We start from the raw sequence: 27,824 nt of genomic DNA, 5'->3' as shown, positions 1-27,824 counted from the left end.
TACTATTTAATTGACAGAACTTTGCATGGCAGATGTTTTCTTTACACTTTTAATTAACAGGTCAGTAAATATCAGGAGAATGAAGCAATGCTTTACCAACGTCATGTGTGGGGGGTGACATCACACGATTTTTATTATCTCTGTAGGCTGGCTTGGGGGCTGTGCTGGGTGGGAGAATAGACTCTCTTTGATTTATCCTCTCCTGGTTAACTCTGCATTTAAAAAAACAAACAGGTTTTTTTACAGTCAGACAGATGATAATTGCAAAAAAGTACATCCTGTACAAGGAAATAATTTTCAAATATGAAAGCTCACTGAATACACGTGACCATTATCTCATAGAACTAATCCATTTTTTATGGTCATTTTATGTATACATTAGGATGGACTGTAGAAATTCAGCAAACTGTACACTAATAAAACAGTGATTACAAATGTATATTTTCTGACACATAAAAGGCAAACTAAACACAAAAATAAAGATAGCAAATATAATAGCAATCAGGATGACAAATAAATATAAATAGTGCACATAAGCAAAGTACTGAACAGAATACAGTGGGTTGCGAAAGTTTGGGCAACCTTGTTAATCGTCATGATTTTTCAACAAAACAACGACCCTAAACACTGCTCAAAATCCACTAAGGCATTCATGCCGAGTAACAAGTACAATGTTCTGGAATGGCCATCTCAGTCCCCAGACCTGAATATAATTGAAAATCTGTGGTGTGAGTTAAAGAGAGCTGTCCATGCTCGGAAGTCATCAAACCTGAATGAACTAGAGATGTTTTGTAAAGAGGAATGGTCTAAAATACCTTCAACCAGAATCCAGACTTTCATTGGAACCTACAGGAAGCGTGTAGAGGCTGTAATTTCTGCAAAAGGATGATCTACTAAATAGTGATTTCATTTCTTTTTTGTGGTGCCCAAATTAATGCCCCTGCCTAATTTTGTTTAAACAATTATTGCACACTTTCTGTAAATCCAATAAACTTCATTTCACTTCTCAAATATCACTGTGTGTGTCTCCTAAATAATATATTTAACTGACATTTTTTATCTTAACAACCAACGATTTATACAGGAAAATCATGACGATTAACAAGTTGTCCAAACTTTCGCATCTCACTGTAGCTGTTTTATGTCCCATATGTTGTCACTATCGCTTCTGCAGCGTTTACTGCTGGCTGCAGTTGTATTGCAACTCAAGCAGTTCTGATGTCATTACATACATTTGCTTGCATAGTTTGGTTTGCACTCAAACTTGTTGCTGATTCCATCTGCAGTGGCTCTGCAGGTCTGGCCAGCTCAGGATTGTATGATTACCATTCACCTGTGTGGGGATCTGCATGTCAGCTCCCATTGGATGACATCAGTATAAAGATCTGCTTCCTGCAGGGCTCCTCGGGCTATCATAGTTTCAGATCAGTCTGTTGCTCTGTCTCGGCCCCCTCACTCCTAGATCTCGTGTAGACTGCACTGACTCCTGCCAAGGGGTCAGTGAGTCCTTCCAAGTCCTGTTCTGTTTATCAGTATTTGCTACTTTGCTAGTCTTGCATCATATATTGATTCATCGCCAATATATACGCATACTAGCGTGTTTGTTATTTTACTTGTATTCGTGTTACGTTAATACATCAGTGTCGCTGATATATACGTACACGAACTGTTTACATCCTGTGTTCAGTCAGCCAGCTTTCAGCACGTTTTGGTAGGTTGCGCGTATCGTGATCACCTGTGCTTAGCTAGTCAGTCCTGTTCCTGTTGCCTTGCATGGATTGCGCTCGCTTCTGCGTAGAAGTAGCGAATCCTTCCTAGTCCTGCTCCAGTTCTTAGTTAGTGTTCCTTGCTTATGTCATATATCGGTTTATCGCCGATATATACATATGTCAGTTAGTCGTTTGTAGTTCTTTGATAGCTGTAATCGTAATACGTTAGGAAATTATACCTATTGTATATTTGTGTGTATTACGTCTGCCTTCTTGACTCTATTTCCCGACTATTCTGTCCTGTCCTTGTGAGGCACGCCACCACTGCAATCGCATTGGCTGCCTCATTCCAGTCTGTCTTGTTATGGACGCTTGCTGTCACTTTAGCAGTGACTAGTTAAGCAAGCGTTCATTCTGTTACCTGTCCTGATCTTCTGAGTTCGGGTTTATGCACTCAGCCCTACCTTGCGCTGAGCCACTATAGTAAAAGGATTGTTTGTGGCTTTTCGGATCTACGCCTGCTCTGTGCGCCACATCTCCTGTTGGAGTCAGTCCTCTCCTTCCCTAAACTGGGGATATCCTGGTTCCTTGTGCTAGCGTGTGTACCTCCTTCACGTCAGGATATACACTACGTGCTGACTGTGGAGGATATACCACCAAGCGTAACATTATGATAGCCCCATTACAAATCTCCATTGTGGAGGAGACTTCCAGAACATATGACACTGTTTATTATGGTTCCTGTTTCTTTAAGAAATTTGAGAAACTTAACTCTGAAACAGAAAATGATTTTTTTTCTGAATGTACCAGGTTTCTGGCCAATCCCAAGCTCCAAGCTACTCCCGTTTCAACGTGGGCACCCCAGCTAGTTTATATCTTGTTTAAGGGGAAATTGTTTCAGTGGTCTTATGATTTCCTGGATCATACCAATTTGAAAGAGAGGCCGCTGGAATTTTTAGCGTTTGTGATCCATAACTGGCTGCGCAAAACTAATTTTCCCTACCCTTTTAATGAGCTCCTGGCAGCTTGTCAATCAGCTGTTCCTTTAACTGCTAGCAAAAATGATCAGCAAGCAGATAATTGTACTAACTTTCCTTCATCTGTGAATAAATCGCCTAAGGCAGCAAAGTCTAAAGTCTCACATAGAAATAAGCGTGAACATTCCAGGAAACGTTCACAACCAGCAGAGTCGTTGCCCTTAGCAACTGCGCATCAGATCTGTAATGAGACTCCGCCATTAGCAGATAATGAAATTCAGTTACCATTCAGGGGAGTCAAATGGACCTATGAAACTACTAATGCTAGCCAGGGAGAATAAAAATTCTTGTTTAAATGAGTTGTCTGAATATGATTATGAAGACATATTACAGAGTATTGAACAAATCAACTTATTTGTGCAGCAAGGGAAATTTGCATATACTACAGTTCAACACTTGTTACAGGTTTTGGAGATTCTTAGGAATAAGAAATCTGCCAATCGCCTGCTAAATAACCCAATACATGTTCCTGCCACAACCACACCTGTGAACTGTGATTAGCCTGAATGTTCAGCTGTCGTTAAGTGTGCATGGGATCCTCCATTTGAGAAATGGGAGATTGAAGCTCTAATCTGTGAATTGAACAGTGATTCAAGTTCATTCTGTCATTTCTTCAGTGCTTAAAGTGAAGCAGTATTGAATGCGTGCATTAAGTCTGCCTATAATCTAATAAAAACTGGTGTGTGTGGGTATGACTTTGTGGATCCGTTGATCGATGTGGGGGAAATGATTTTGGATGATTTTTATGCGATTCAATCAGTTGATACCAGAGAAAGCACACTGTCAGTTGGAGATTGTTCCACTTCCTCAGTTCCTGAGGCTCCGCAATCCAGTCTGGTGACCTCAGAACCTCTGTCTCTGAGTTTTCCAGTTTCACAATTGAACTTGACTCCAGATTCGCAAATTTGGCGTTCTGACCCGCCTGCTTCAGCACCTTTTGCTGATTCAGCGAGTGATTCAGAGCTCCTATTATGTGAAATTGAAGTTCCTGAATCCCTGCCTTGTCCAGTAAGTGTTCCTGTAATGCCACCCTGTACCATGAATAACTCAGTGTTACTTCCCAGTAAGACAGAAGCTACTGATACTTCCTTATCCTTGCCCTGCACAAATTTCTCAGCAGAGGATCCAGAGGTCCTGCTGACTTCTGAGTCCAGTCTAGCCAGTACTCATGAGTCTTTGTTCAGTGAAACAGAAACCAAAGAATTATTGCCTGCTTCAACAAACACTTCTGTAGATTTTACCTGTGTTGATAAAGATCAATTCCTGTCTGATCCAGCAGACACCAATAGATATACTACATCAGTTCCTGAGTCTCAGCAATCATGTTTGGTAGCCTTGGAACCCCAGCATCTGAATTTTCCAATCTCACAGTTGAAAAGCTATGGTTCAGATTCACAAGCCCTGTGTCCTGATCCTCCTGTTTCTGTACCTTGCTCTAGTTCCACGAATGGTTCTGAGCATCTATCATGTGAACTTAAAATCACAGAATCATTGCCTTGTTCAGAAAATATTCCTGTGAATTCGCCCTCTACCATGAATTGTTCAATTCTTTCCAATGAAACTCAGCTCACAGAATCATTGTGCTGTCCAGCAAGTGCTTTCATGGTTCTGCCCTGCAATATGGACTGTTCAGTGATTCTGTCCAGTGAAGATGAAATTGCAGAGTATTATGCTTCACTCAGTATTGTAGATGCTTCAAGATCTCGAGCAGAAGACTCAGAGGCTCTGCTTACTTCAGTGGGTGTTACAGTAATATTCACTTGTTTAGCAGCTGTTTTGGAATTACAGTCTACTCTAGTAAAACTTGATGAATCCCTGCTTAGTGAAGCGGAAGCCATTGAAGCATTGTCCTTGTCAGCAAGTGTTTTAGATACCTTGCCCTGTACACAGTCTGATTTTGCTAATGATGTTGAGTCCCTCTCTGATATCACAGTAGCCAGGGAACTTCAGCCCTGTCCTCTGAATGTTTTAGAAGCATTGCCCTGTAACATGGATAATTCTGACTCTCTGGAAAAAATAATAGAAATCTCAGAATTTCAGTCCGGGTTAATGAGTGTTCCTGAAACCCAGCCCTGTATCCTGGAAAATTCTGGTTCTCTGGCCAGTGTGGCAGAGGTTCCAGAGTTCCCTTCCTGTCCAGTGAGTTCCTCAGTTTTGCCTAGTTCAAGGGGGGGGGGGGGGGGGGGGTGCTGCAATACTGACTTGTTTTACAGCCCTTCATGAGCTCCAATCCAGTGTATTAGATGAGTCTCTGTCTAGTCCAGAGGAAGCTATGGAAACCCTGTCTAGTTCGGTGCATACATCAGAAGATTTGTCCTGTCTTGTAAATGCCCCTGAACATGATTTGTTAATAACCTTGCTAGAATCAGTGACATATAAGTCTGATTCTGCATTCTTTAGTGAGAATCCAGTAGCTGTGAAGTCTAGTCATGATTTTTTTTTGCCCAGTCCTGGTTTCAGTCCTATCTTGACTGACTCTGAGGTCCGCAGTTCCTTGACATGCCCAGAAGTTTCTCTTGTGCCAGTGTGCCCAGATGTGCTCCGTGTGCCAGAATGCCTAAGTGTGTCTAAGGTATTGGCATGCTCAGATGCTTCCTTAGTGGAGACATGTTCTGATGTTGCCAGTCTGTCTGCATGCCCAGAGATGGTTCTGGTCCCTGAAAGCCCTGATCTTGATATTTGTCCTTGTAACCCTGACTCTGGAATTGCCCTAGGTTCCATAGGGGTTCTTGATAGTTCTCCATATGAGCCTAAAGGGCGGTCTAACCTTTTGGGATCTCTATGGAACTTCAAAGTGTTCTGGGAGATCTCTGAGGAAACTTGTCCTGGTACCTTGGACTGGTTCAACAGTGGGTTTTGTGTTGGTAAAGACAGTTCCGGTGGGCATTGCAAAGGCTTTGGCATTTTTGGACAGTCCCTGGAAGGCGGTGGGTATCGCTCAGAGAATTTCGGGGAAGGGGGGGGGGGTGGTTCTGGAAATCACTTTTCTGATGGGTATCACACTGAGGCTTGTAGTACTGATGGGCATGGTTTTGTAGGTTCTGGTTCTGATGGGTCCAGTCTTGGGGTGACTGATTCTGGAATTTGGTTTTGTCGGGCTGTCCTGGCCGTCATGAATTATCAGTCAGATTGTTTTGCTGGGAATGTCAGTTTTAAAAGCCGTCTAGTATCTGCCTTTAAGGGGGGGGGGGGGGGGGGCGGTACTGTCACGATCGCTTCTGCAGCGTTTACTGCTGGCTGCAGTGGTATTGCAACTCAAGCAGTTCTGATGTCATTACATGCATTTGCTTGCATAGTTTGGTTTGCACTCAAACTAGTTGCTGATTCCATCTGCAGTGGCTCTGCAGATCTGGCCAGCTCAGGATTGAATGATTACCATTCACCTGTGTGGGAATCTGCATGTCTGCTCCCATTGGATGACCTCAGTATAAAGATCTGCTTCCTGCAGGGCTCCTCGGGCTATCATAGTTTCAGATCAGTCTGTTACTCTGTCTCGGCCCCCTCGCTCCTAGATCTCGTGTGGACTGCACTGACTCCTGCAAAGGGGTCAGTGAGTCCTTCCAAGTCCTGTTCTGTTTATCAGTAATTGCTACTTTGCTAGTCTTGCATCATATATCGGTTCATTGCCAATATATATGCATACTAGCGTGTTTGTTATTTTCCTTGTATTCGTGTTACGTTAATACATCAGTGTCGCTGATATATACGTACACAAACTGTTTACATCCTGTGTTCAGTCAGTCAGCTTTCAGCACATTTTGGTAGGTTGCACGTATCGTGATCACCTGTGCTTAGCTAGTGTAACGATCCGCTCAGCTGCCTGCGCAGGCAGGCAGCCTTTTGATCATTATTCAGGTCTGCATGCTGCAGGACTCTGGAAAGAAGTCCTTCTGTCAGTTTTGCAGCTTGTGCTTGCTGAGGAATTTGCATACGTTGTCATGCAAATTGCCTGGCCACATTCATTGGAGGCGTGTACTATAAGTACTATGTGTGTCCCACAATGCTTCGCTGCTCATAGAGGTTTGTTCCTGCTGGACTCACCTGGAGTGTCAGCCACTGCTATCTTAGTATAGTTAATTCTTGGGGAGTGCTCCTTGCATTCCTAGTTAGTGCAGTCAGTTTGTGTATAATTTGTACTGCCTATTCTGTCTTGTCTTGTCTGTCGCGATTGCGCTGTCACCAGCGGCGGTTGATAGCGAATCGCTCTGTCTTGTTTGGATCTCACTAGCCTCTAGCGGTAGCGGCTGTGGATCCTTCTGATCTGAGTTCCTGGAGTGTAAGCTGGAGCAGCGGTTGCTACCGGCTACCTCATCTGATCTGTCTTGTTTAGATCGCACTAGCCGCTAGCGTTAGCGGCTGTGGATCTTTCTGATCTGTGTTCCTGCTTGGATCACACTTGCTCTGGCGGAAGAGCGGTGGATCCTTTCTGCCTAGTTCCTGTTTCTCGTTTGTCTGTCTTGTCTGATACGGGCGCTTGCTGTAGGCTCGGTGAGGTAACCGTTAAGCAAGCGTTCACGTTCTTTGTTTCGTGTTTGTCTGTTGATGGTTAGTTAGGCGTGCTTGTCTCTATTGTGCTTATCACGTGGAGACCGCGCATAACCGCGTGCACTGTTGCGAATGAGTGCGGTGTTCGCGGTTAGCTAGCGTTTATTATTTTCCGTATATTCTCATTGTATTATTTGCTGTGCCTTTGCTAACCTCGTATTCTGTTCTGATCTGCCTTGTGTCACGTCTGGCGATCGCACCTCTCGCGATCGCGTTCCTATTTCATATCTGCTGTTGTGTATGCGCGGTCGCGGGGTGGCGACTAGATTGGCGCACACACATACAATCTGTCCCTTTGCTCGTTCTCATTCGCAATCGCCTCTCTTGCGATTGCGTTCTGCGCTTCGTACAAATTCCTGTCTGACATTTGTGGAGGTGCAGAGGATTGGTTCCTCTGCACTCCCCAGCGCCATCTGCCGACAGGAATTTTCCCTCTACTGGTGCTTGCACCAAAAGCTGGGTTCTAGTATCTTGACACGCTTGTGGAGGACCTCCGCAGTGTCAGCGCACATCTTTGTGCGCTGAACACGGAGATATCCCACAATCGTTACATTATGAGCAGCCCAACCCAAAACCCCAGTGTAGAGGGAATTTCTGATTTGTACGATTTTGCTGAGTATGGTTCCTGTGTCTTTAAGAGTTTCAAAATATTAAATTCAGAGACGAAAGAGGATTTTCTCTCTGAATGCGTAAAATTTTGTCTGAATCCTACTTTTCAAATTACTGATCCGTCCACGTCTGCTCTCCAATTAGCTTATGTGCTTTTGAAAGATGATCTGTTTGTATGGGCTCATGAAATCTTGCAAGACAATTCTTGGAATGATAATCTATATCAGTTTCTTACATTTACATTCTCCTACTGGTTTGAGTTGCCTTGCTTGCCACCTGCCCTGTATGAGTGTGTAGTAGCTAATGAGTCAGCTGCTCTACCTACTTCATGCAAAACCATTCAGTTTGAAAATGAATGCAGTAACTATTCCCCTGTGTCTAAACAGCAGCCACCTAAAGCAGCAAGGACTAAAAGCAGGAAAAAAAGGAAGACTTCTCAGCTGAAAAAACCGTTGCCCATAGCAATTACAAATAAAAAAATTGTTTCTGTAAAGTCTGAAATTTCTCAGTCTCAGGTTTCATTACCCCAAGAAAGGGCATTTGTGGATCCTTTGATAGGCAGAATTATTTTCTATATTAAAGGAGTGAGAAAGTCTTTGCATGTTCCTGACCCCAACCCTTATGAGGGTTTCTTGGAAACCGAGTTGTTTGAACCCCCATTTGCTCCATGGGATATTGGAGCATTAATTGAGGAGTTCGAGATTGATTGGAAGGCGTTTTGCGATTTTTACATCGCAAAAAGCGCAGAGATTCTTTATGCTTGTCTTGATTCGGTGTACGCTTTGATTGACTCTGATGAGTGTGACGAATGTTTTGTGAATCCGGTGACTTATGTGTGGCAGACGATTTTGGATGAATTGCACACACACCAATCAATTGACTTCAATAAAGAGACATCGTTATCGGATGATTGTTCCTGCCTTTCTGGGGTAAAGCATGTGAGTCTAGATATTGTGCGACCTGACATGAATGGGTGCACTACTGTGGTTGATTCTTGTGCGAATCTTGAAAGATTCTCTCCTGATTGCGTGAAGTTTGAATCTATGCGATGTAATGCCTGTTTCTCAGATGTTCCTGCAGATTGTGATCAACATGAATGTGCCAGTTTTCTCAAAGATATGTGGGATCCCTTGTCATCTAAGAACAGATCTTTAAGATCTTCCATCTATGATCCTGCTATGGGAAAAATTCCTAAACTATGCAGCATCAAAAGTGAAATTAATATGCCTAATAAAGTTTATTCTGTTGATGTCGCTATTTCTTCTGCAGATGAGTCTCTGTCTCACCCTGTTCACACCTGTAAGGGCCCGTTGCCTGGGGACAATTGCTCCAGTGTTTCGACCCTAGATGCCTTGCTGGCTACCTTTTCAGCTCTGATGGAGCTTCACTCATATGTAGTCAATGATGATATTATTGTCACAGAAATTTCTGAATTTGTATCCGAGTCTTCTTGTGAAAGTACAGTGCCTGTGACCTCCACTCATGATGATTCTCTGTCCGGTACTGGTTTTGGTCTTGTCGTGCCGGACTCTGAGGTTGGCAGTTCCCCGACATGTACTGAGGTTTCTCCTGTGCTGGTGTACCCCAGTGTGCTCTGTGACCCAGAAAGCCCAAGTGTGCCTCGGTTACCAGCGTACTCAGATGCTTCCTCGGTGGAGACATGCTCTGATTTAGCCTGCCTGCTTGCATGCCCAGAAGTGGTCCCTGAAAGTCTTGATCTTGATGGGTGTCCTCGTAATTCTGAATCCGGAATTGTCATTGGTTCCATGGGGGTTCTTGGTAATTCTCCATGTGAGCCTGGTGATTGTTCTGCCCTCTTGGGATCTCTGTGGAGCTTCAAAAGGTTCTGGGAGATTCCGGGAGAGATTTTGCTTGGTCCCCTGGATAAGATCAACGGTGGCTTTTGTGTTGTAAGGGACACTTCGAACAGGTATTGTGGCAGGTTTGGTATTTTCGGACGCTCGTTGGAAGGTGGTGGGTATTGTCTGGAGGGTGTCGATGGCTTTTTCTCTGGTATCCACAGTCCTGATGGGTGTTACGCTAAGACTGGTAGTACTGATGGGCATGTTTCGGTGGCTTCTGTTTCCGATGAGGTCGGTTTCGGGTGGACTGACTCTGGAATTGGACCTTGTCGGGCTGCCCCGACCTTCATGAGTCTTCAGTTAGAGTTTTTTGATAACGCCAGTTTTGAAAGACGTCTGGAATTCGTCCCTAGAGGGGGGGGTACTGTAACGATCCGCTCAGCTGCCTGCGCAGGCAGGCAGCCTTTTGATCATTATTCAGGTCTGCATGCTGCAGGACTCTGGAAAGAAGTCCTTCTGTCAGTTTTGCAGCTTGTGCTTGCTGAGGAATTTGCATACGTTGTCATGCAAATTGCCTGGCCACATTCATTGGAGGCGTGTACTATAAGTACTATGTGTGTCCCACAATGCTTCGCTGCTCATAGAGGTTTGTTCCTGCTGGACTCACCTGGAGTGTCAGCCACTGCTATCTTAGTATAGTTAATTCTTGGGGAGTGCTCCTTGCATTCCTAGTTAGTGCAGTCAGTTTGTGTATAATTTGTACTGCCTATTCTGTCTTGTCTTGTCTGTCGCGATTGCGCTGTCACCAGCGGCGGTTGATAGCGAATCGCTCTGTCTTGTTTGGATCTCACTAGCCTCTAGCGGTAGCGGCTGTGGATCCTTCTGATCTGAGTTCCTGGAGTGTAAGCTGGAGCAGCGGTTGCTACCGGCTACCTCATCTGATCTGTCTTGTTTAGATCGCACTAGCCGCTAGCGTTAGCGGCTGTGGATCTTTCTGATCTGTGTTCCTGCTTGGATCACACTTGCTCTGGCGGAAGAGCGGTGGATCCTTTCTGCCTAGTTCCTGTTTCTCGTTTGTCTGTCTTGTCTGATACGGGCGCTTGCTGTAGGCTCGGTGAGGTAACCGTTAAGCAAGCGTTCACGTTCTTTGTTTCGTGTTTGTCTGTTGATGGTTAGTTAGGCGTGCTTGTCTCTATTGTGCTTATCACGTGGAGACCGCGCATAACCGCGTGCACTGTTGCGAATGAGTGCGGTGTTCGCGGTTAGCTAGCGTTTATTATTTTCCGTATATTCTCATTGTATTATTTGCTGTGCCTTTGCTAACCTCGTATTCTGTTCTGATCTGCCTTGTGTCACGTCTGGCGATCGCACCTCTCGCGATCGCGTTCCTATTTCATATCTGCTGTTGTGTATGCGCGGTCGCGGGGTGGCGACTAGATTGGCGCACACACATACAATCTGTCCCTTTGCTCGTTCTCATTCGCAATCGCCTCTCTTGCGATTGCGTTCTGCGCTTCGTACAAATTCCTGTCTGACATTTGTGGAGGTGCAGAGGATTGGTTCCTCTGCACTCCCCAGCGCCATCTGCCGACAGGAATTTTCCCTCTACTGGTGCTTGCACCAAAAGCTGGGTTCTAGTATCTTGACACGCTTGTGGAGGACCTCCGCAGTGTCAGCGCACATCTTTGTGCGCTGAACACGGAGATATCCCACAATCGTTACAGCTAGTAAGTCCTGTTCCTGTTGCCTTGCGTGGATTGCGCTCGCTTCTGCCTAGAAGTAGCGAATCCTTCCTAGTCCTGCTCCAGTTCTTAGTTAGTGTTCCTTGCTTATGTCATATATCGGTTTATAGCCGATATATACATATGTCAGTTAGTTTTTTGTAGTTCTTTGATAGCTGTAATCGTAATACGCTAGAAAATCATACCTATTGTATATTTGTGTGTATTACGTCTGCCTTCTTGACTCTATTTCCCGACTATTCTGTCCTGTCCGTGTGAGGCACGCTACCGCTGCAATCGCATTGGCTGCCTCATTCCAGTCTGTCTTGTTATGGACGCTTGCTGTCACTTTAGCAGTGACTAGTTAAGCAAGCGTTCATTCTGTTACCTGTCCTGATCTGCTGAGTTCTGGTTTATGCGCTCAGCGCTACCTTGCGCTGAGCCACTATAGTGAAAGGATTGTTTGTGGCTGTTCGGATCTACGCCTGCTCTGTGCGCCACATCTCCTGTTGGAGTCAGTCCTCTTCTTCACTAAACTGGGGATATCCTGGTTCCTTGTGCTAGCGTGTGTACCTCCTTCACGTCAGGATATACACTACGTGCTGACTGTGGAGGATATACCACCAAGCGTAACATATATGCTCAGAACTGTAGTCCTACATGCTTTCTCTCCTCTCTGGATTCAGCTGGTGGGCAGGTCAGTCAGGTGTGATCATGTGACACATTATAGGAAGATCAATAGATTCCAGACTAAATTTCCCAAAATCCTTGCAAAACAGTAGAAACCATGTGTTTACATGAGGTGGTTGGACTTCATAGTTTGATAGAGGTAGATACGGACAACTGCAAGACTACAACTTAACTTCTTGCCCACCGCTCCACGCCGACTGGCCTGAATGCGGCGGCAGCCCCAGGACCACTCCACGCCAATTGGCGTGAAGTCTTAGGGGCGGAGATTGCAGGGGATTGCGTGCATCCCGCTTGTCTGTCATCAGCCTCTCAGCGGCGATCGCAGATAGGAGACTGTTAGACGGCGAATATTCACATCTATTTACATAGTACATTGCTGCGATCTACGGCAGAGCTGTACAGGTGACAGCCGTGTGACACGGCTGTCTTCCTGAGAAACACAGAAGCGATCCGCTGTCATAGGCTGAAGCCTATGACAGCTGATCGCTGTCAGTGGCTAGCGGGGGGAGGGAGCATTAGAAAAATAAATAATAAAGTAGGTTTATTTATTTAAAAAAATAATAATTATTATTTACAAAAAAAAAATCATAGGAGCGATCAGAGCCCACCAACAGAAAGTTCTGTTGGTGGGCAGAAAGTGTGTGGTGGGGGGAATCACTTGTGTGCTGAGTTGTACGGCCCTGCAGTGAGGCCTTAAAGCTGCAGTGTCCTAATTATTAAAAAATGGCCTGGTGACTAGGGGGGTTTAACATCGCGGTCCTTAAGGGGTCAAACAATAGGAGATAAAGAATTTTTCATGGACTCCTGAAGTGAGAGGGGTACGAAGGCTACTTTAAAGGACAACTAGCTCTAGTTCAGTCACACGTTGCTTTATCTCTAGCCTTTATGTTTCACTTGCCTTTACATTTGAAAATAAATTATTTTATGTGGCTGAATAGTGTACTGGTTAATGGCTGAATCTCGGCTCTTCCTGTTCAATAAGCCAGCACCTATTCAGTAAGGAGACCGTGGGCAAGACTCCTTAATACAGCTACTGCCTATTGAGCGTTCTCTAGTGGCTGCAGCTGTAGCGCTTTGAGTCCGCCAGGAAAAAAGCATTTCTATGTAATATGAGGGTCTGCCTTCAGTTTACTCTTCTACTACTTAGATTTGGTAAGATTGGACAAATAATATTTGATCATTAGTGGCCACCATGAATGCAGAACACTGACCACCTCTCCATCATCAGGCGCCTGTAGGCATGTGTCTACAGTGCCTTATGGTAAATCCAGCCCTGTTGGTAACCTCAGACTAGCATGATAAATTGATGCTTGTAGGTAGGTATGCATGCCTGCTGATTGGCCATCACTGTTCTGCTTTATCATGGCAGTATTACTAATTACTAATAATACTCACTTTAGTGTCTGTAGTCTCATTCTGTTCCCATGTTTTATGTCTGCTAGGGCACTCTCAATATCTGCATGGACCATATCAGCCTGTGAAAATATAATATATATGTTAGAGAACCATTTCAAAGTATACAACTGATGTAATAATACACACTCTAGGTGTAAACAGACTCAAAAACAGACATCTGTGAAGTCTCAATATCAGATAAAGTAATCTCAGGAATGAGTTGCGTTCAACTTTGCCTAGGATTCATTATGATCACCTTAACTTGTGTACAGGTGCCAATATAATCCTCAGTGCAGAAGTCAGCACACTTATCAGTTACCTCTTCAGACATATTGTCACCACTGTCCCACGCATGCATCATGAAATAATTATTCAGAACATCGTCATGATGTGAACTCAGAGATGCAAGCGATCATTGGAATGCAATGACCACAGTTAAGGGACATAGTTGTTCCAGATAGATTTACCATATTTTTCGGACCATAAGACGCACCTAGGTTTAGAGGACAAAGAACAGGGGAAAAAAATATACTAAACCAGGTGCGCCCATGGTGCAGGGCATCTTATAGACCTTTTCCCCCCAATTATTATCTACCTCTTGTATCCCCCCTTGTACATTTTATGCCCCCTTCTGTATCCTCCTCTGTTCCGTGTCCTCTCCTGTCCCCCTGGATCCTCCTCTGTGTCATCCATTGTCCTCCTTTATCCCTCCTGTGTCATCCTTTGTTCCTCCTGCGTCATCCTCTTTGTCCTCAGTGTCCTTATCTATGACCTTCATCCTCCTCTGGCCCCCTCATCTGTCCCATGTCCTTCTTTGTCACCCTGTTTCCTCTTCTTGCCCTCCATCTATCCCCATGTCCTCCTCTGGCTCCCTCATCTGTCCCCTGTGTCCTTCTCAGGCCCCCTCATCTGTCCCCTGTGTCCTCCTCTGGCCCCCTCACCTGTCCCCTGTGTCCTGCTCTGTCACTTCATCCTCCTCTGGCCCCCTCATCTGTCTCCCTCTGTCACGCATCAACATAATACCTCCAGTGGGACTGTGAAAGCTGGGTCCATCTGCTGTGGACAAGAAGTGCTGGGGTCTGTTAAGCTTCAAAGTCCACTTAGCGAATGAAGCCACAGGCCATTTGATGGATTAGATCTGACCAGCATTTGCTACACTAGGATTGCGGGTGGCAGCTGTAATGTCCCTCCTGTTGGCTGAATCAGATCCATCCCCTGCTGCTCTGTTAGTTCATTTGGCACCACAGCTCGTTATTGCGGCCAATCACAGCACTCCTTTTGCTACTCAAGGAGTGCTGTGATTGGCTGCAAAGCAATGATAGCTGTGCTCCCACGCCAATGAACAAACAGAGCAGCAGGGGATGGATCTAATTCAGCCTACAGGAGGGACGTTCCAGCTGCCGCCCGCAATCCTAGTGTAGTAAATGGTGGTGGGATACCGGTAATCCATCAAATCACCTATGGCTTCAATCGGGCTCAGGGACACTGAGGCTGCAGAGGATAGAGCAAGAGAGCCGGGAGATTGATTGGCGGCAGACATACGACTTCCATCGGTGCATGGAGGCTGCAGTGGGCAGAGGACGGAGCAAGACAGGGGCGAGGCTGATGGTTGATATGATGATTTGCCGCCGGGAGTTACTAGCGCAGAAAGCCGGGCATTGAGTCCCTGATTGGCAACTGCCACCACCGTGACTTGCAGAGCACATTACATGCCGGCAGAGCACATTACATGCACGGAGGAGAGCTGGATGGCTGCCGTGCTGAGGCTTACAGACCACAGCCAGCCCAGCAGTGCCAAGGATGTAAGAAACACTTTTTTTAAAAAAAATGTGTGCAGACTACATTTGGACGAAGACACAGGGACTTTTGGGGGAGAAAAAGTGCGTTTTATGGTCCGAAAAATACAATATATTTGCCAAATTACCAATTTTTTGGCAGGAATCAAACTAGCACACCATAAACAGATACATCCTTCAAGGTTGCCTGTGAAAACTGTAGAATAATTAGTAGTTCTATGGATGTAGGCTACTGGAGTCAGCTTTGCCCCGACTGCCTTACCTCACAGAATACTTATTTTCCATAGTGTAGTGGGTGTGCGGCCTGCCTGCTCCTCTCGCCGCCTTCTCTCAGCACCAGCAAGATGAGAAGGGGGTGGACACCTCGGAGCTTAAAAGGGAAGACTGGATGGTCCCCCGTCAGCTGCTGCAAAACTACAATACCTCCAATGGGTAATAATGAAATGTGTGTATGTAGGTGCGTGGGGGTTGGTGCCAAGAATTAAGAATTATTTTACTTTACAGTTTCCACCAGACACCAGGTTACATTTATTACAATAAACTATTGACTTTTGGCACTGTGGCAACATAGATGGGGAGTCAGGAAGACACGGCAAGCAGTGCGCACAGATTTGCAATAGAATTCATGTTGAAATCTATTTAAAATCTGTGTACAGTGTGAGGAGAGATTTGATTAGATAGATCCCTCTCTGATCAAATCTCTGATCAGAAAATCTGATGACCACATCGAGCAGCTCTGTAACAGAGAGAGGCAGAGACTTGGCTTAGTCCTAGACCTGCACTTGTTGTATGCTCCACCCTTACTACCTGATGAAGCAGGGTTACACCTGCAAAACGCACTGTGTATTTTGGAGTGTATGTTAAATAAATACCTTGTTGTTGATACATTATCAACACTGCTTTGTGTCTACGGAGAGGAGGTAAGTCCACCACTGCCTCCTCTATTTTTAAACTTTCTTGCCTTTTTTATCCTATTGGTGCCTCTGTTAGGCCCCATTCACATTTGCGTTTTTGGGGAAAACGGGCCGGATGTCCAGACCCGTATGGATCCGGTCCGTTTGCATACGTTTTCAATCAGGTATGAATACGGCTGCGATCCGGATCCATTTTTTTAAAGAGATAACACACTATATACATTCCTGGGGTCTGGGAAGTCAGCAGAAGCTGCACCTGTAGAATCATGGCCTCCGCTGTGTTGGGCCTCACCTCCACGTCCGACATACTGCCAAACAGCTCCAGCACAAAGTCACTGCTGCTCCACTCCAGAAATGCTGTGCCCATGTGTCCCCATCCAAAATGGCTGCTAGAAAACGCATAGGAAGTGGGGTAGAACGTCCGGTTTTTATAGCCAGTGTGTTCTGTGCTTTCCGTTTCCCATTGGTTTCTATTGCCGGTCGGTGCAGTCAGGCTCCGGTCCGGGTGCGTTGGCCTGATGATCCGGACCTTAAAAATAGAGCATGTTGGAAAAGTGTCGAGTCCGGATCCGGTCCGGCTCCGGTCCGTACGGAACGGATGCGTGTGTACGGCTGCATAGACTTTGCATTGCTATGCCGAACGTCCGTTCCGTTTGTACAGTATACGGTCCGGATCCGGCCCGGCGAATCCGGACAGCGAACGCTAATGTGAACCGGGCCTTAACGTGTACGTTATACTAGTCCACCCTTGGTGGAGGGGTGACACCCCTTTTTCTGATCCATGGAATGCGACTTCTTATTCCTAAGTGAGGACAGGTGTAATCTCCCCACCTGCCTCTACAGTGTTTGCCTAAGAGGTAACTCGTGTTTGTGAGCATATCGACACTTATACCCTTTAAAGGATACCACAACTGAACGGTTGTGGTCAAAATTATGGTCAAAATTATGGCAGCACTGTGTAGGTTGTAATCCGCACATACTAAGTGGTGTAGCAAGGAAAAGAGTCTCACGTTTTTATTTCCAGGTATATAGCTTTTATCTGTATTACACGTGCAATTCATTATATTATATTATAAGATTGACCCACCCCGCCCACCCTGCACAGGTAACTGTGAGATATCCGGATAGAACTATACGGATGCCTCCCGGATCTGGATTTGAGCAGCACTGCTAGATAGTGTACTTGTTAAGGGCTCTGCCTCTGACACAGGTGACCAGTGTTTAAATCTCAGCTCTTTCTGTTCAGTAAGCCAGGACCTATTCAGTAAGGAGACCTTGGGCAAGACTCAATAACACTGCTACTAGGCTAAGAGCGTCCTGGTGGCTGCAGCTCCGGGGCATTGAGTCCACCAGAGGAAAAGCAATATAAAACTGTGTTTTGTCTTATGCTGCATATATCTGTGTATCTCAGATAATCAGCCTGACTTTACAGGCCACAGTAATCATACAGCAGATTATGCTGGTTTTTAGGGGAAAAAATTACATAGTAACAGAACGATGAGTGCCAAGACAGAAACAGATCTGTATAATGACCACCTATGTTCATGCTGAAAAGCTACAGTCCTATTTAGATGGTGCTGATATAATGATACTTGTGTACAAATTGGCTAGAGCTGGACCAAGCTGACTTAAAGAAAACCCGGGGAGGATCTTTGGGGGGCAGATGGAACACAGAGGCATGTTCTCTGCCTCCTGATATGCCTCTGTGTCCCCACACCGCCGCTCTCTTCCCCCCCCCCCCCCCCCCCGCTGCGCTATAGCCCCGGAGATTAATAACAATATTTGTTGCTAACTCCCTGTTCAAAACGCCCACCAGAGGCGTTCCTACAGAGTTTCCGGCCACGCCCTCTGCTGCTCCCCCGCCTCCCTGCACGCCATTGCGGCCAATGGTAGCGTTGGTTTTTGCAGCTACCTGATCTGCTCAGCCCCGCGGATCAGGTAGCCTACTTTTTTTTTTTCTCCATTTTTTGAGCCCAGCTCGGGCTCTCTTTAAAGGGCCACTATTGTGAAAATTTTTAAATACATGTAAACATACAAATAAGAAGTTTGTTTCTTCCAGAGTAAAAAGAACCATAAATGACTTTTCTCCTATGTTGCTGTCACTTACAGTGGTTAGTAGAAATCTTACAGAACCAACAGGTTTTTGACTAGTCCATCTCTTCATGGGGGATTCTCAGCAAGGCTTTTTTATTCTTTATAAAGACATTCCCTGAAAAGGATTTATACAGTGATGCTGGCCAGCCTCCCTGCCTGCTGCCCACTTTTTTGGCAGTTGGACAGAGCAATTGCCATTCACTAAGTGCTTTTGAGAATAAATGAAACCCTGAGAATCCCCCATGAGGAGAATGGGCTACTCCATAACCTGTTGGTTCTATCAGAATTCTACTACCTACTGTAAGTGACACCAACATAGGAGAAAAGTAATTTATGGCTCATTTTACTCTGGAAGAAACATACTTCTTATTTCTATGTACTTACATGTATTTTAAATTTTACAATTTTTCAGGATAGTGGTCCTTTAACTACATGGACTGTTGGCAGTCTGTCACATTAATGCAAACAGCATTTACATAGGTACATAGTTATTTGGGTTGAAATAAGACATACGTCCATCGAGTTCAACCAAAGAACAAAGTACAACACCAGCCTACTCCCTCACATATCCCTGTTCATCCAGAGGAAGGCGAAAAACCCTTACAAGGCATGGTCCAATTAGCCCCAAAAGGGAAAAAAAATCCTTCCCGACTCCAGATGGCAATCAGATAACATCCCTGGATCAACATCATTAGGCATTACCTAGTAATTGTAGCCATGGATGTCTTTCAACGCAAGGAAAGCATCTAAGCCCCCTTTAAATGCAGGGATAGAGTTTGCCATAACTACTTCCTATGGCAAAGCATTCCACATCTTAATCACTCTTACTGTAAAGAACCCTTTCCTAAATAAATGGCTAAAAGGTTTTTCCTCCATGCGCAGATCATGTCCTCTAGTCCTTTGAGAAGGCCTAGGGACAAAAAGCTCATCCGCCAAGCTATCATATTGCCCTCTGATGTATTTATACATGTTAATTAGATCCCCTCTAAGGTGTCTTTTCTCTAGACTAAATAAACCCAGTTTATCTAACCTTTCTTGGTATGTGCGACCTTCCATCCCTCGTATCAATTTTGTTGCTCGTCTCTGCACCTGCTCTAAAACTGCAATATCTTTCCTGTAATGTGGTGCCCAGAACTGAATTCCATATTCCAGATGTGGCCTTACTAGAGAGTTAAACAGGGGCAATAATATGCTAGCATCTCAAGTTTTTATTTCCCTTTTAATGCAGCCCATATAGCCATCCTATCCAGATCCTGTTGCAATATGACACTATCTTCCTGAGAGTTGATGATTCTGCACAATTTTGTATCATCTGCAAAAATAGCAACATTGCTCATTACTGAATCTACTAGGTCATTAATAAATAAGTTGAAGAGCACTGGACCCAGTACAGACCCCTGTGGGACCCCACTGCTAACAGTCTCCCATTTTGAGTACGATCCATTGACCACAACTCTTTGTTTTCTGTCCATTAGCCATTTCCCTGTCCATGCACACAGACTCTTCCCCAGTCCTTGCATCCTCAACTTTTACACCAGACTTTTGTGGGGAACCATGTCGAAGGCCTTTGCAAAGTCCAAGTATATCACATCTACAGCATTCCCAGTATTAGCATTCACTACCTCATAAAAGCTGAGCATGTTAGTCAAACAGGACCTGTCTTTAGTAAACCCATGTTGATGCTGAGAAATAAGATTGTTTTATACTATGAAGTCATGTATAGTATCTCTTTGTAACCCCTTGTAACGATTGGTGTCAGCAAGAACAGATTTTCTGATTATTGGTGACCTGCAGAATCACCAATAATGCAAGTATAGCGAGACACAGGACAACCAGATGTAAAGATAGGTGTTTGGTGCAACAGTAATACAGATAGAGATACCAACTCCCCCAGAGAAGCTGGTAGAGGGAGATATCTCTATAGAACACAGGGATCAGCACTCCAGCAAGCTGGAGATGCAGATGAACTAGTAATCAGTTCACCCCAGGAGCGGGTGGTGCACAGTAAGACAACATATACTGATCACCCGTGAAGCGGGTGATTCAGACTGTACTGCAGCAGGTGATCACCTAAAGGGCAGGAGATCAAGACTGTACTGCAACTCCTAATCACCTGAGGAGCAGGTGATTAAGATTGTACTGCAGCTACTGGTCACCTGAGGAGCAGGTGATTAAGACTGTACTGCAGCTACTGGTCACCTGAGGAGCAGGTGATTAAGACTGTACTGCAGCTACTGGTCACCTGAGGAGCAGGTGATTAATCTTTACAGAGAATCCCTCACCAGAGACTAGGCTCACTGGTGAGGGCAGGAGAGTCAGACAAGCAGATTCGGCAACAAATGGACAGATACAGTACAAAGACAGAAGGCTTTAATCAGAGAAGAGTCGGCAACAGGATCAGATAGGCAGAAGCACAGAATCAGTGAGCAGAAGAGTAGTCAAGGCTAGCAGAAGGTCATAACAAATAATACAATTCAATTAGTACTTTAGCTATCAACAGAATCTGACTAAGTGTGGATCCCCAGCTCCTGCCGGTTCTAGCACACTTTGGGATCTGACTAAGGTCTGAGTGCCTAACACGTAGCATTCGCAACAGCAGACGAGGAGCTACTGACAGGCAGGTCCTATATATACTGAGAGCGCCGCCCCAGTCACTCAACCAATCAGGAGCACTGCTGGAGTCAGCTGACCGGCCGATCAGCTGACTCCCCTTCTATTCGCATAAAGGTCCTGTCGCCTGGCGCGCGCACTCGTAGCCCTCAGTCTATGTACAACTGACGGACCAGGCAAAACTCCACCATGTAACTGCTCGGCGAAGGCCGCCGGCTGAGACGCGGAGACAGCCGCCATGCCGCTCACCGCTGCGGCGGCTTCTCCGCCATCTATTACACCCCTCAAATAGTTTGCATACAACTGATGTTAAGCTTACAGGTTTATCATTTCCTGGATCTGATTTTTTGCCCTTCTTAAATAATGGGAAAACGTGGGCTGTACGCCAATCCACTGGGACTCTGCCAGTTGAAAGAGAGTCACAAAAGATAAGATAAAGGGGTTTATCTATAACTGAACTTAATTCCCTTAGGACCCGAGGATGCATGCACCTGGCCTTGTCTATTTTTAATTTATTTAGTCTTGCCTTCACTTCTTCCTGCGTTAAGTATTTAATATTACAGTTGGAAGGTTGAGACTCTGTAATTTGCAACAGTGATGTTTCCCTTGTGAAGACAGAAGCAAAGAAAGCATTTAATAACTCTGCCTTACCTTGGTCATCCACCATTGAACCCCCCCCCCCCTCATCCTTTAGGAGTCCAATATAGTCAACCTTTCTTTTTTTTAGAGTTGATGTACTTGTAAAACTTTTTTGGGTTAGATTTGATATCCCTAGCGATTTGAATTTCAGCTTCAATCTTTGCCAGCCTAATTTATTTTTTACAATTTTTATTGCACTCCTTATAATTGTTTAATGCAGCCTCCGTCCCCTCCCGTTTTAGGACCTTATAGGCATTCTTTTTCCTCTTTATTTTATCTCTAACCTTTCTATTCATCCATAGAGGCCTTTTTATATTCCTAGATATTTTATTACCATATGGGATATACATACTACAATATTGATTGGGCAGCACGGTGGCGTAGTGGTTAGCTCTCTCGCCTTGCAGCGCTGGGTCCCTGGTTCGAATCCCAGCCAGGGCACTATCTGCAAACAGTTTGTATGTTCTCTCCGTGTCTGTGTGGGTTTCCTCCGGGCACTCCGGTTTCCTTTCACATTCCAAAAACATACAGATAAGTTAATTGGCTCCCTCTAAAAATTGGCCCTAGACTACAGTACTTACACTACATAATATAGACATATGGCAATGGTAGGGATTAGATTGTGAGCTCCTTTGAGGGACAGTTAGTGACAAGATATATATATATATACACTGTACAGCGCTGCGTAATATGTCGGCGCTATATAAATACTAAATAATAATAATAATAATAATAATTGATTGAGAGTAAGTTTAAAAGCTTGCCATTTCCCTTCAGTGTCTTCCCCTTGTAGTACATTATCCCAGTTCATCAAACTTCGTGCCTGCCTGAGTTGATTGAACTTTGCTTTTCTAAAATTCATAGTTTTAGTGGTCCCGCTGCCCCGTGGCCTATCAGTCACCAGATCGAGTGTTATCATGTTGTGATCACTATTTCCCAAATGTTCTTGAGCCTGCACATTTGATACATTATCTGGTCTATTAGAAATGATCAGATCCAGTAACGCATTCCCCCTAGTTGGTTCTGTTACCATTTGAGTCAAGTAATTGTCCTGAAGTGATGCCAGAAATCTGCTGCTTTTACCAGAATGGGTAGCCTCAATACTCCAGTCAATTTCTGGAAAGTCACCCATAACTATGACCTCATTTTTACTTGCAGCTTTTTCAATCTGCTGTAGCAATCACAGTTCTGCAGCTTCATGAATATGTGGTGGCCTGTAGTATACCCCAATAAGCAATTCGCAACCTTTATTTCCACCATGAATATTTACCCAAACGGACTCCACATCTTCACAATCTTCCTCCATCTCCTCGTTCAGGACAGCTGTAAAAGAATTCTTAACAAAGAGACAAACCCCCTCCACCTTTTTTCCCTGTTCTATCCCTCCTAAACACGTTGTATCCCTCTAAATTTGCTATCCAATCATGGCTTTCATCCATCCATGTCTCTGTTATTCCCACAATGTCATAGCCTTTGTCAATCAGAATGAACTCTAGTTCGTCTATTTTATTTGCAAGGCTCCTGGCATTGGTTACCATGCACTTTATATTTTTACCACCACAATTACCAATTTTGTTTACATGAAATGAGCTACTTGAAGTATTACCAACCTCCTTACTCTTTACACTGTCCCCACCCCCCCTCTCCGCCCCCCATAATTTTAGGCTCCCACTGTCTTTTTACCTTATCTTGTCTACATATTGAGACTTTACCCTCCCGCCTCCCCCCAGATCCTAGTTTAAAATCTCCTCCAACCGTTTAGCCATCTTCTCCCCCAATGCAGCTGCACCTTCCCCATTAAGATACACTGAAAAAAGTATATACAAGGCGTACACATTTTGTACTACTCACCTCCATTTCACAATTAAAGAAGTGAATGTCAGGTCTGGGCTGATCTGCCTCCTGACATACTATAAAGAGAATGTGAGGATAGCGAGGTGGTCCCTGTATACTCTGACAGTGCTGGACACTGGACAGTGGGAAATTCTCCAGTTCGTCCTGTCACAGAAAAAAAAGAACAATATAACTATGGTATGAAACGTTTTATTATTTTACATTCTGTCCTTCAAAATCAGTAGTGTTTGACCTACTTTGCTATCTGTCATCATTAACTACAATCAGTGGAAATACAAATTATGCTTTTACAAGAATACTTGATAATCAAATCGAAAATCCTTCTGCAGTGAATCAAATATATTGTCCCTAAAAGTCTAAAGGTGGCAACACACAATACCATAAAATGATCCGATTTTACTGCAATTTGATAAGAAAGATCAGATTTCCCCAAAAAATCGAAAGCTTTTATTTGTTTGAGCAAAAAATCAGATTGGATTTCCCGTTTTCATTCGATGAAAGTTGATCGGGAATGGTGGAATTTTCTAATCAATTTTTATGAAAATTGAATGGTGTATGGTAGGTTGTCAATTTATTAATATATACACGCAAACTTTCTCATAGTTTCCAATCATTTTTATCATAATTGAGGACAATTTTTACATAGGTGTGTAGTACATTGGTCATAATTTTGTAATGTTGTAATCAGTCAGAAAAATTATTTGCTAGTCTTGAATTGAACAGATATTTAAAAAATTGTATGGTGTGTGCCCACCTTAATGGTGGCCATACATGGTACAATTTTTCAATTAGATAATTTAGTTTGATGATTCCGTTAGATCGAATATAAAGATTTTTTCAGCATGTCCGATCATTTTTCCAGAAAAAACGGGATAATCGTTCGAATTTCTTGATCGAAAAAAAAATTATTTTCAACTTTCATGCAATTTGATCATTTAGATCGAATAAACGGGAAAATTGAAACTTTTTATTGTACCGTGTATGGCCACCATAAGGCCTATTTGGCAGCATCCAATTAACTTATCAATGTGTTTTTGGGTGTAGGAGGAAGCTCGAGTACCCAGAAGAAGCCCAGGTAAAAACTACATGCATACTACCTGGATTTACATCTGGGATACTAGTACAAGGTGAGAGTACTAGCCAATATGGCAGCGCAGGCTATTTCCATGCTATGTGAATACAATATTACACTGTATAACATAATACCTGTGTGGCACAATCCAGAAGGCTGATGGAGTGGCTCATGACTTGGAGAATCATCTCCTGGACCCAGATTTTGTCCTTTGATTGCAGAGTCATTAGTCGTTGGATGGCTTTATCCACTGTGCCCAGAGAATCACTTCTATCCATTAAAAACGTTGCCAAATGCTACAAGATGAAGAGAAGAACATAGTTAATAATGTTTGTTGCAATAAAGATTTCATAATGGAGTTTTGCCCAATTGTTGCACTGCTACAAAGAATAAGTGAGTTACAGATGTCACCAGGTTAAAAAAATGACCAGCCTGATTCCCTTGAGACAAATATCTGCTTAAATGGAATGTCCAAGCAAAATAAAAAAATGAGTTTTCACTTACCTGGTGCTTCTACCAGCCCCATGCAGCCATCCTGTGCCCTTGTAGTCGCTCACTGCTACTCCAGTCCTCCGCTGGCAGCTTGCCGACCTCAGAGGTCGGCGGAACGCATTACGTACATTTTTACGCATTCCCGCTAGTGCAGGAACATTAACACATACATTTTTACGCGTTACTGGTTCAATGCGTAAATGTTTACGCAATAAACCAGTAATGCGTAAAGATGTATGTGTTAATGCTCCTGCGCTAGCGGGAATGCGTAAAAATGTACGCAATGCGTCCCGCCGACCTCCGAGGTCGGCAAGCTGCCAGCGGGGGACTGGAGCAGCAGTGAGCGACTACAAGGGTACAGGATGGCTGCATGGGGCTTGTAGAAGCCCCAGGTAAGTGAAACTCATTTTTTTATTTTGCTTGAACCTTCCCTTTAAAGTATACCTGAACTGAAAATAAACTTATGACATAATTCATTGTATGTGTAGTACTAATGATAAATAGATCATTAGTAACAGAACAAAGTCTCATATTTTTATTTTCAGTTGATGAAATTTTAAAGCAGAACCGCATCTTAACTTATTTTAAAGATAAACTTATCTAAGTAGTAGGATAGCCTAGAGACTTCCCAGATTCCCTTGAGCTCACCGCTGCTGCTTGGGGTCCTCTACTTCTTCATGGCCATGCTCCTGTCCAAGTACTAGCTCCTTCATAATTGGCAGGCACAAGTACAGTCTACACATGCCCAATGGGACATAGCTGGCTCAAGCATGGAGGAAAAAGCTGTGCACAAGTGGCTTCATTCTACTAAGCATGTGTGCCCAGTACAAAGAAGCTAGTACTTGAATGGGAGTGTGACCACAAGAGAATATCCGACAAGCTCTGGTCAGAGGGACCCAGTGCTGTAATAAGCTTGGGGAGGATACATGGACTGCGACTGGGTCCACTATTGATCAGGACATATCCACATATTGAAATCTACAAGTGCATGATTGTTATAGCTGCAGCCACTGCTCTGCAATTGGGACCACCTCAAACTAGCAATTGGGGGAGATACCGTACAGTATAAAGACTTTGTGCGAAACCTTGGAGTGATCCAGGATGGAAATCTAAAACTCAGACAGCAGGTATCAGCTGTCGTTAATTCTTCCTTCTTCCATCTAAGAAATATAGCGAAAATCAAACACCTTAACCCAGCTGAAGAACTACCTGACCTGGTTCATGCATTTGTATCCACCCGCCTAGACTACTGCAATGCCCTGTTCATCGGATCTACAGATAAGGTGCTGCGCCCCTTACAGCTAGTACAGAATGCTGCAGCCAGACTCCTAGCCAATGCCCCCCGCAGCTCACACATCACCCCAGTACTGCAAACTCTTCACTGGTTGCCAGTAAAATGGAGAATCAATTTTAAGATCTGCCTGCTGGCATTCAAGGCTCTAAACCACGTGGGACCCAAATACATAGCGGATCTATTGGAACTTTATGCTCCTCCACGCACCCTCCGCCAACAAGATCAATCTGGTTATTCCCAGGATACATTTGGTGCTCGGACCTTTTCCTATGCAGCCCCTACTCTATGGAACTCACTTCCACAATCAGTACGAGAGGCTCCTTCTCTGGTCAGCTTTAAAAAAAAAAAAAACAAGGCTAAAAACTCACCTCTTTTCCTGAGCCTTTGAGACTGCATAATGCAGGGTCACAGCGCTTTGAGTCCCCAGGGAGAAAAGCGCTATAAAAATATTATTGTTATTGTTCCTGTACATCAAGCCTATCTTTTAACCCCTGGATATAAAGTATATGCTTTATTCATCTTGCACCCAAAGTGTGCATTCCAACCACTTCATGTGCACTTTAGTTGCGGATCACACTATGGCCATAATGGAACTATGATTAGCTTCTAAGGAGACGCAAGTCACCGCTACCTGGAGGTAAGGTCACCCTTTCAATACCTTGGGTAGAAAAACCATCCATGTTGCCATCATGTGCTTATATAAAATGTCTGGCAAAATTTGGTTGTTAAAAACAACTAGGACTGATACCATCTCTAAAATGTTCCATAACATGGAGTCTGAGAGCTGCAATGGCCTACACTGCATAGTGTAACTACCGTATATAGTGCATACCACTTAGCAAACCACACATTCTGTGTTGCAAGTGTTGTATTGTGAAAGTGGGAAAGACAAACCCAATGATGCAGAGACAATTTTAGTACAATGTAGATATTTACAATAGCAATATTGGAATGTAATTTTAATGCACCCACTGCATGTCATCCCTAAGCTATAGTGATTATAAATAAAACATATTACCAAAAAATAGATAAGCAAAGCACTGTACAGTGCTTCCCCAAACTGAAATATAAAAAAAACTAAACAGTGCTCAGTTTTTGTAAAAAAACTTCACCCCCCAAAAAAGGTCATATAGAATAATGAATTGATCAGCTGAACAAACGTGAATGGGTCAAGCACATTGGTCCTTTTTGAATTAACTTTTCTCCTGAGTTTTCTTCCAGGAGATAATTTTCTTTTCAATCTTATTTTCAGCACTTAGCAATTGAAAAAGTACCAAAAGCAAATAAAAAAAAGAAATATCGCATTTATTTTGAGTCTTTTCTTAATTACTGGGGGCTTTAAAGGTATTTTATTGATAAGGAGTGAAAGCATCTCCTGTGAGAAAACACAAGAAAAAAACATGTTAAAAGGTTCTATGCCTCTTGCTAGGAAAAGGACTGGAAGGAACATATCCACTCTGCCATGTGCTAGTGGCATCTATGTGATGGATTGCGGAGAAGCCGCCGCGTGTTCTGACAGTGAGGCGGCGGTATCCGCGCACAGAGCGGCGG

General features: G+C 44.1%; 1 protein-coding gene across 2 annotated transcripts in view; it reads right to left on the bottom strand.

Annotated features, from left to right (window-relative positions):
• LOC137537785 (epidermal growth factor receptor kinase substrate 8-like protein 2) overlaps nt 1-27,824 on the bottom strand; it is a 176,296-nt gene that overhangs the window by 108,012 nt on the left and 40,460 nt on the right. For both annotated transcript variants that reach the window (XM_068259748.1, XM_068259749.1), the window contains exons 3-6: nt 24,622-24,783; nt 23,413-23,559; nt 13,509-13,588; nt 97-212 (exon numbers count right to left, since the gene is read on the bottom strand). In XM_068259748.1, the coding sequence (XP_068115849.1) occupies nt 97-212; nt 13,509-13,588; nt 23,413-23,559; nt 24,622-24,783 (505 nt within the window). The remainder of the gene's footprint in view (nt 1-96; nt 213-13,508; nt 13,589-23,412; nt 23,560-24,621; nt 24,784-27,824) is intronic.

The sequence above is a fragment of the Hyperolius riggenbachi genome, chromosome 11 (genome assembly GCF_040937935.1).
Source record: "Hyperolius riggenbachi isolate aHypRig1 chromosome 11, aHypRig1.pri, whole genome shotgun sequence".
NCBI lineage: Eukaryota > Metazoa > Chordata > Amphibia > Anura > Hyperoliidae > Hyperolius > Hyperolius riggenbachi.
Note: the sequence above shows the minus strand (reverse complement) of the source record. Positions and strands in the feature narration are given on the sequence as shown.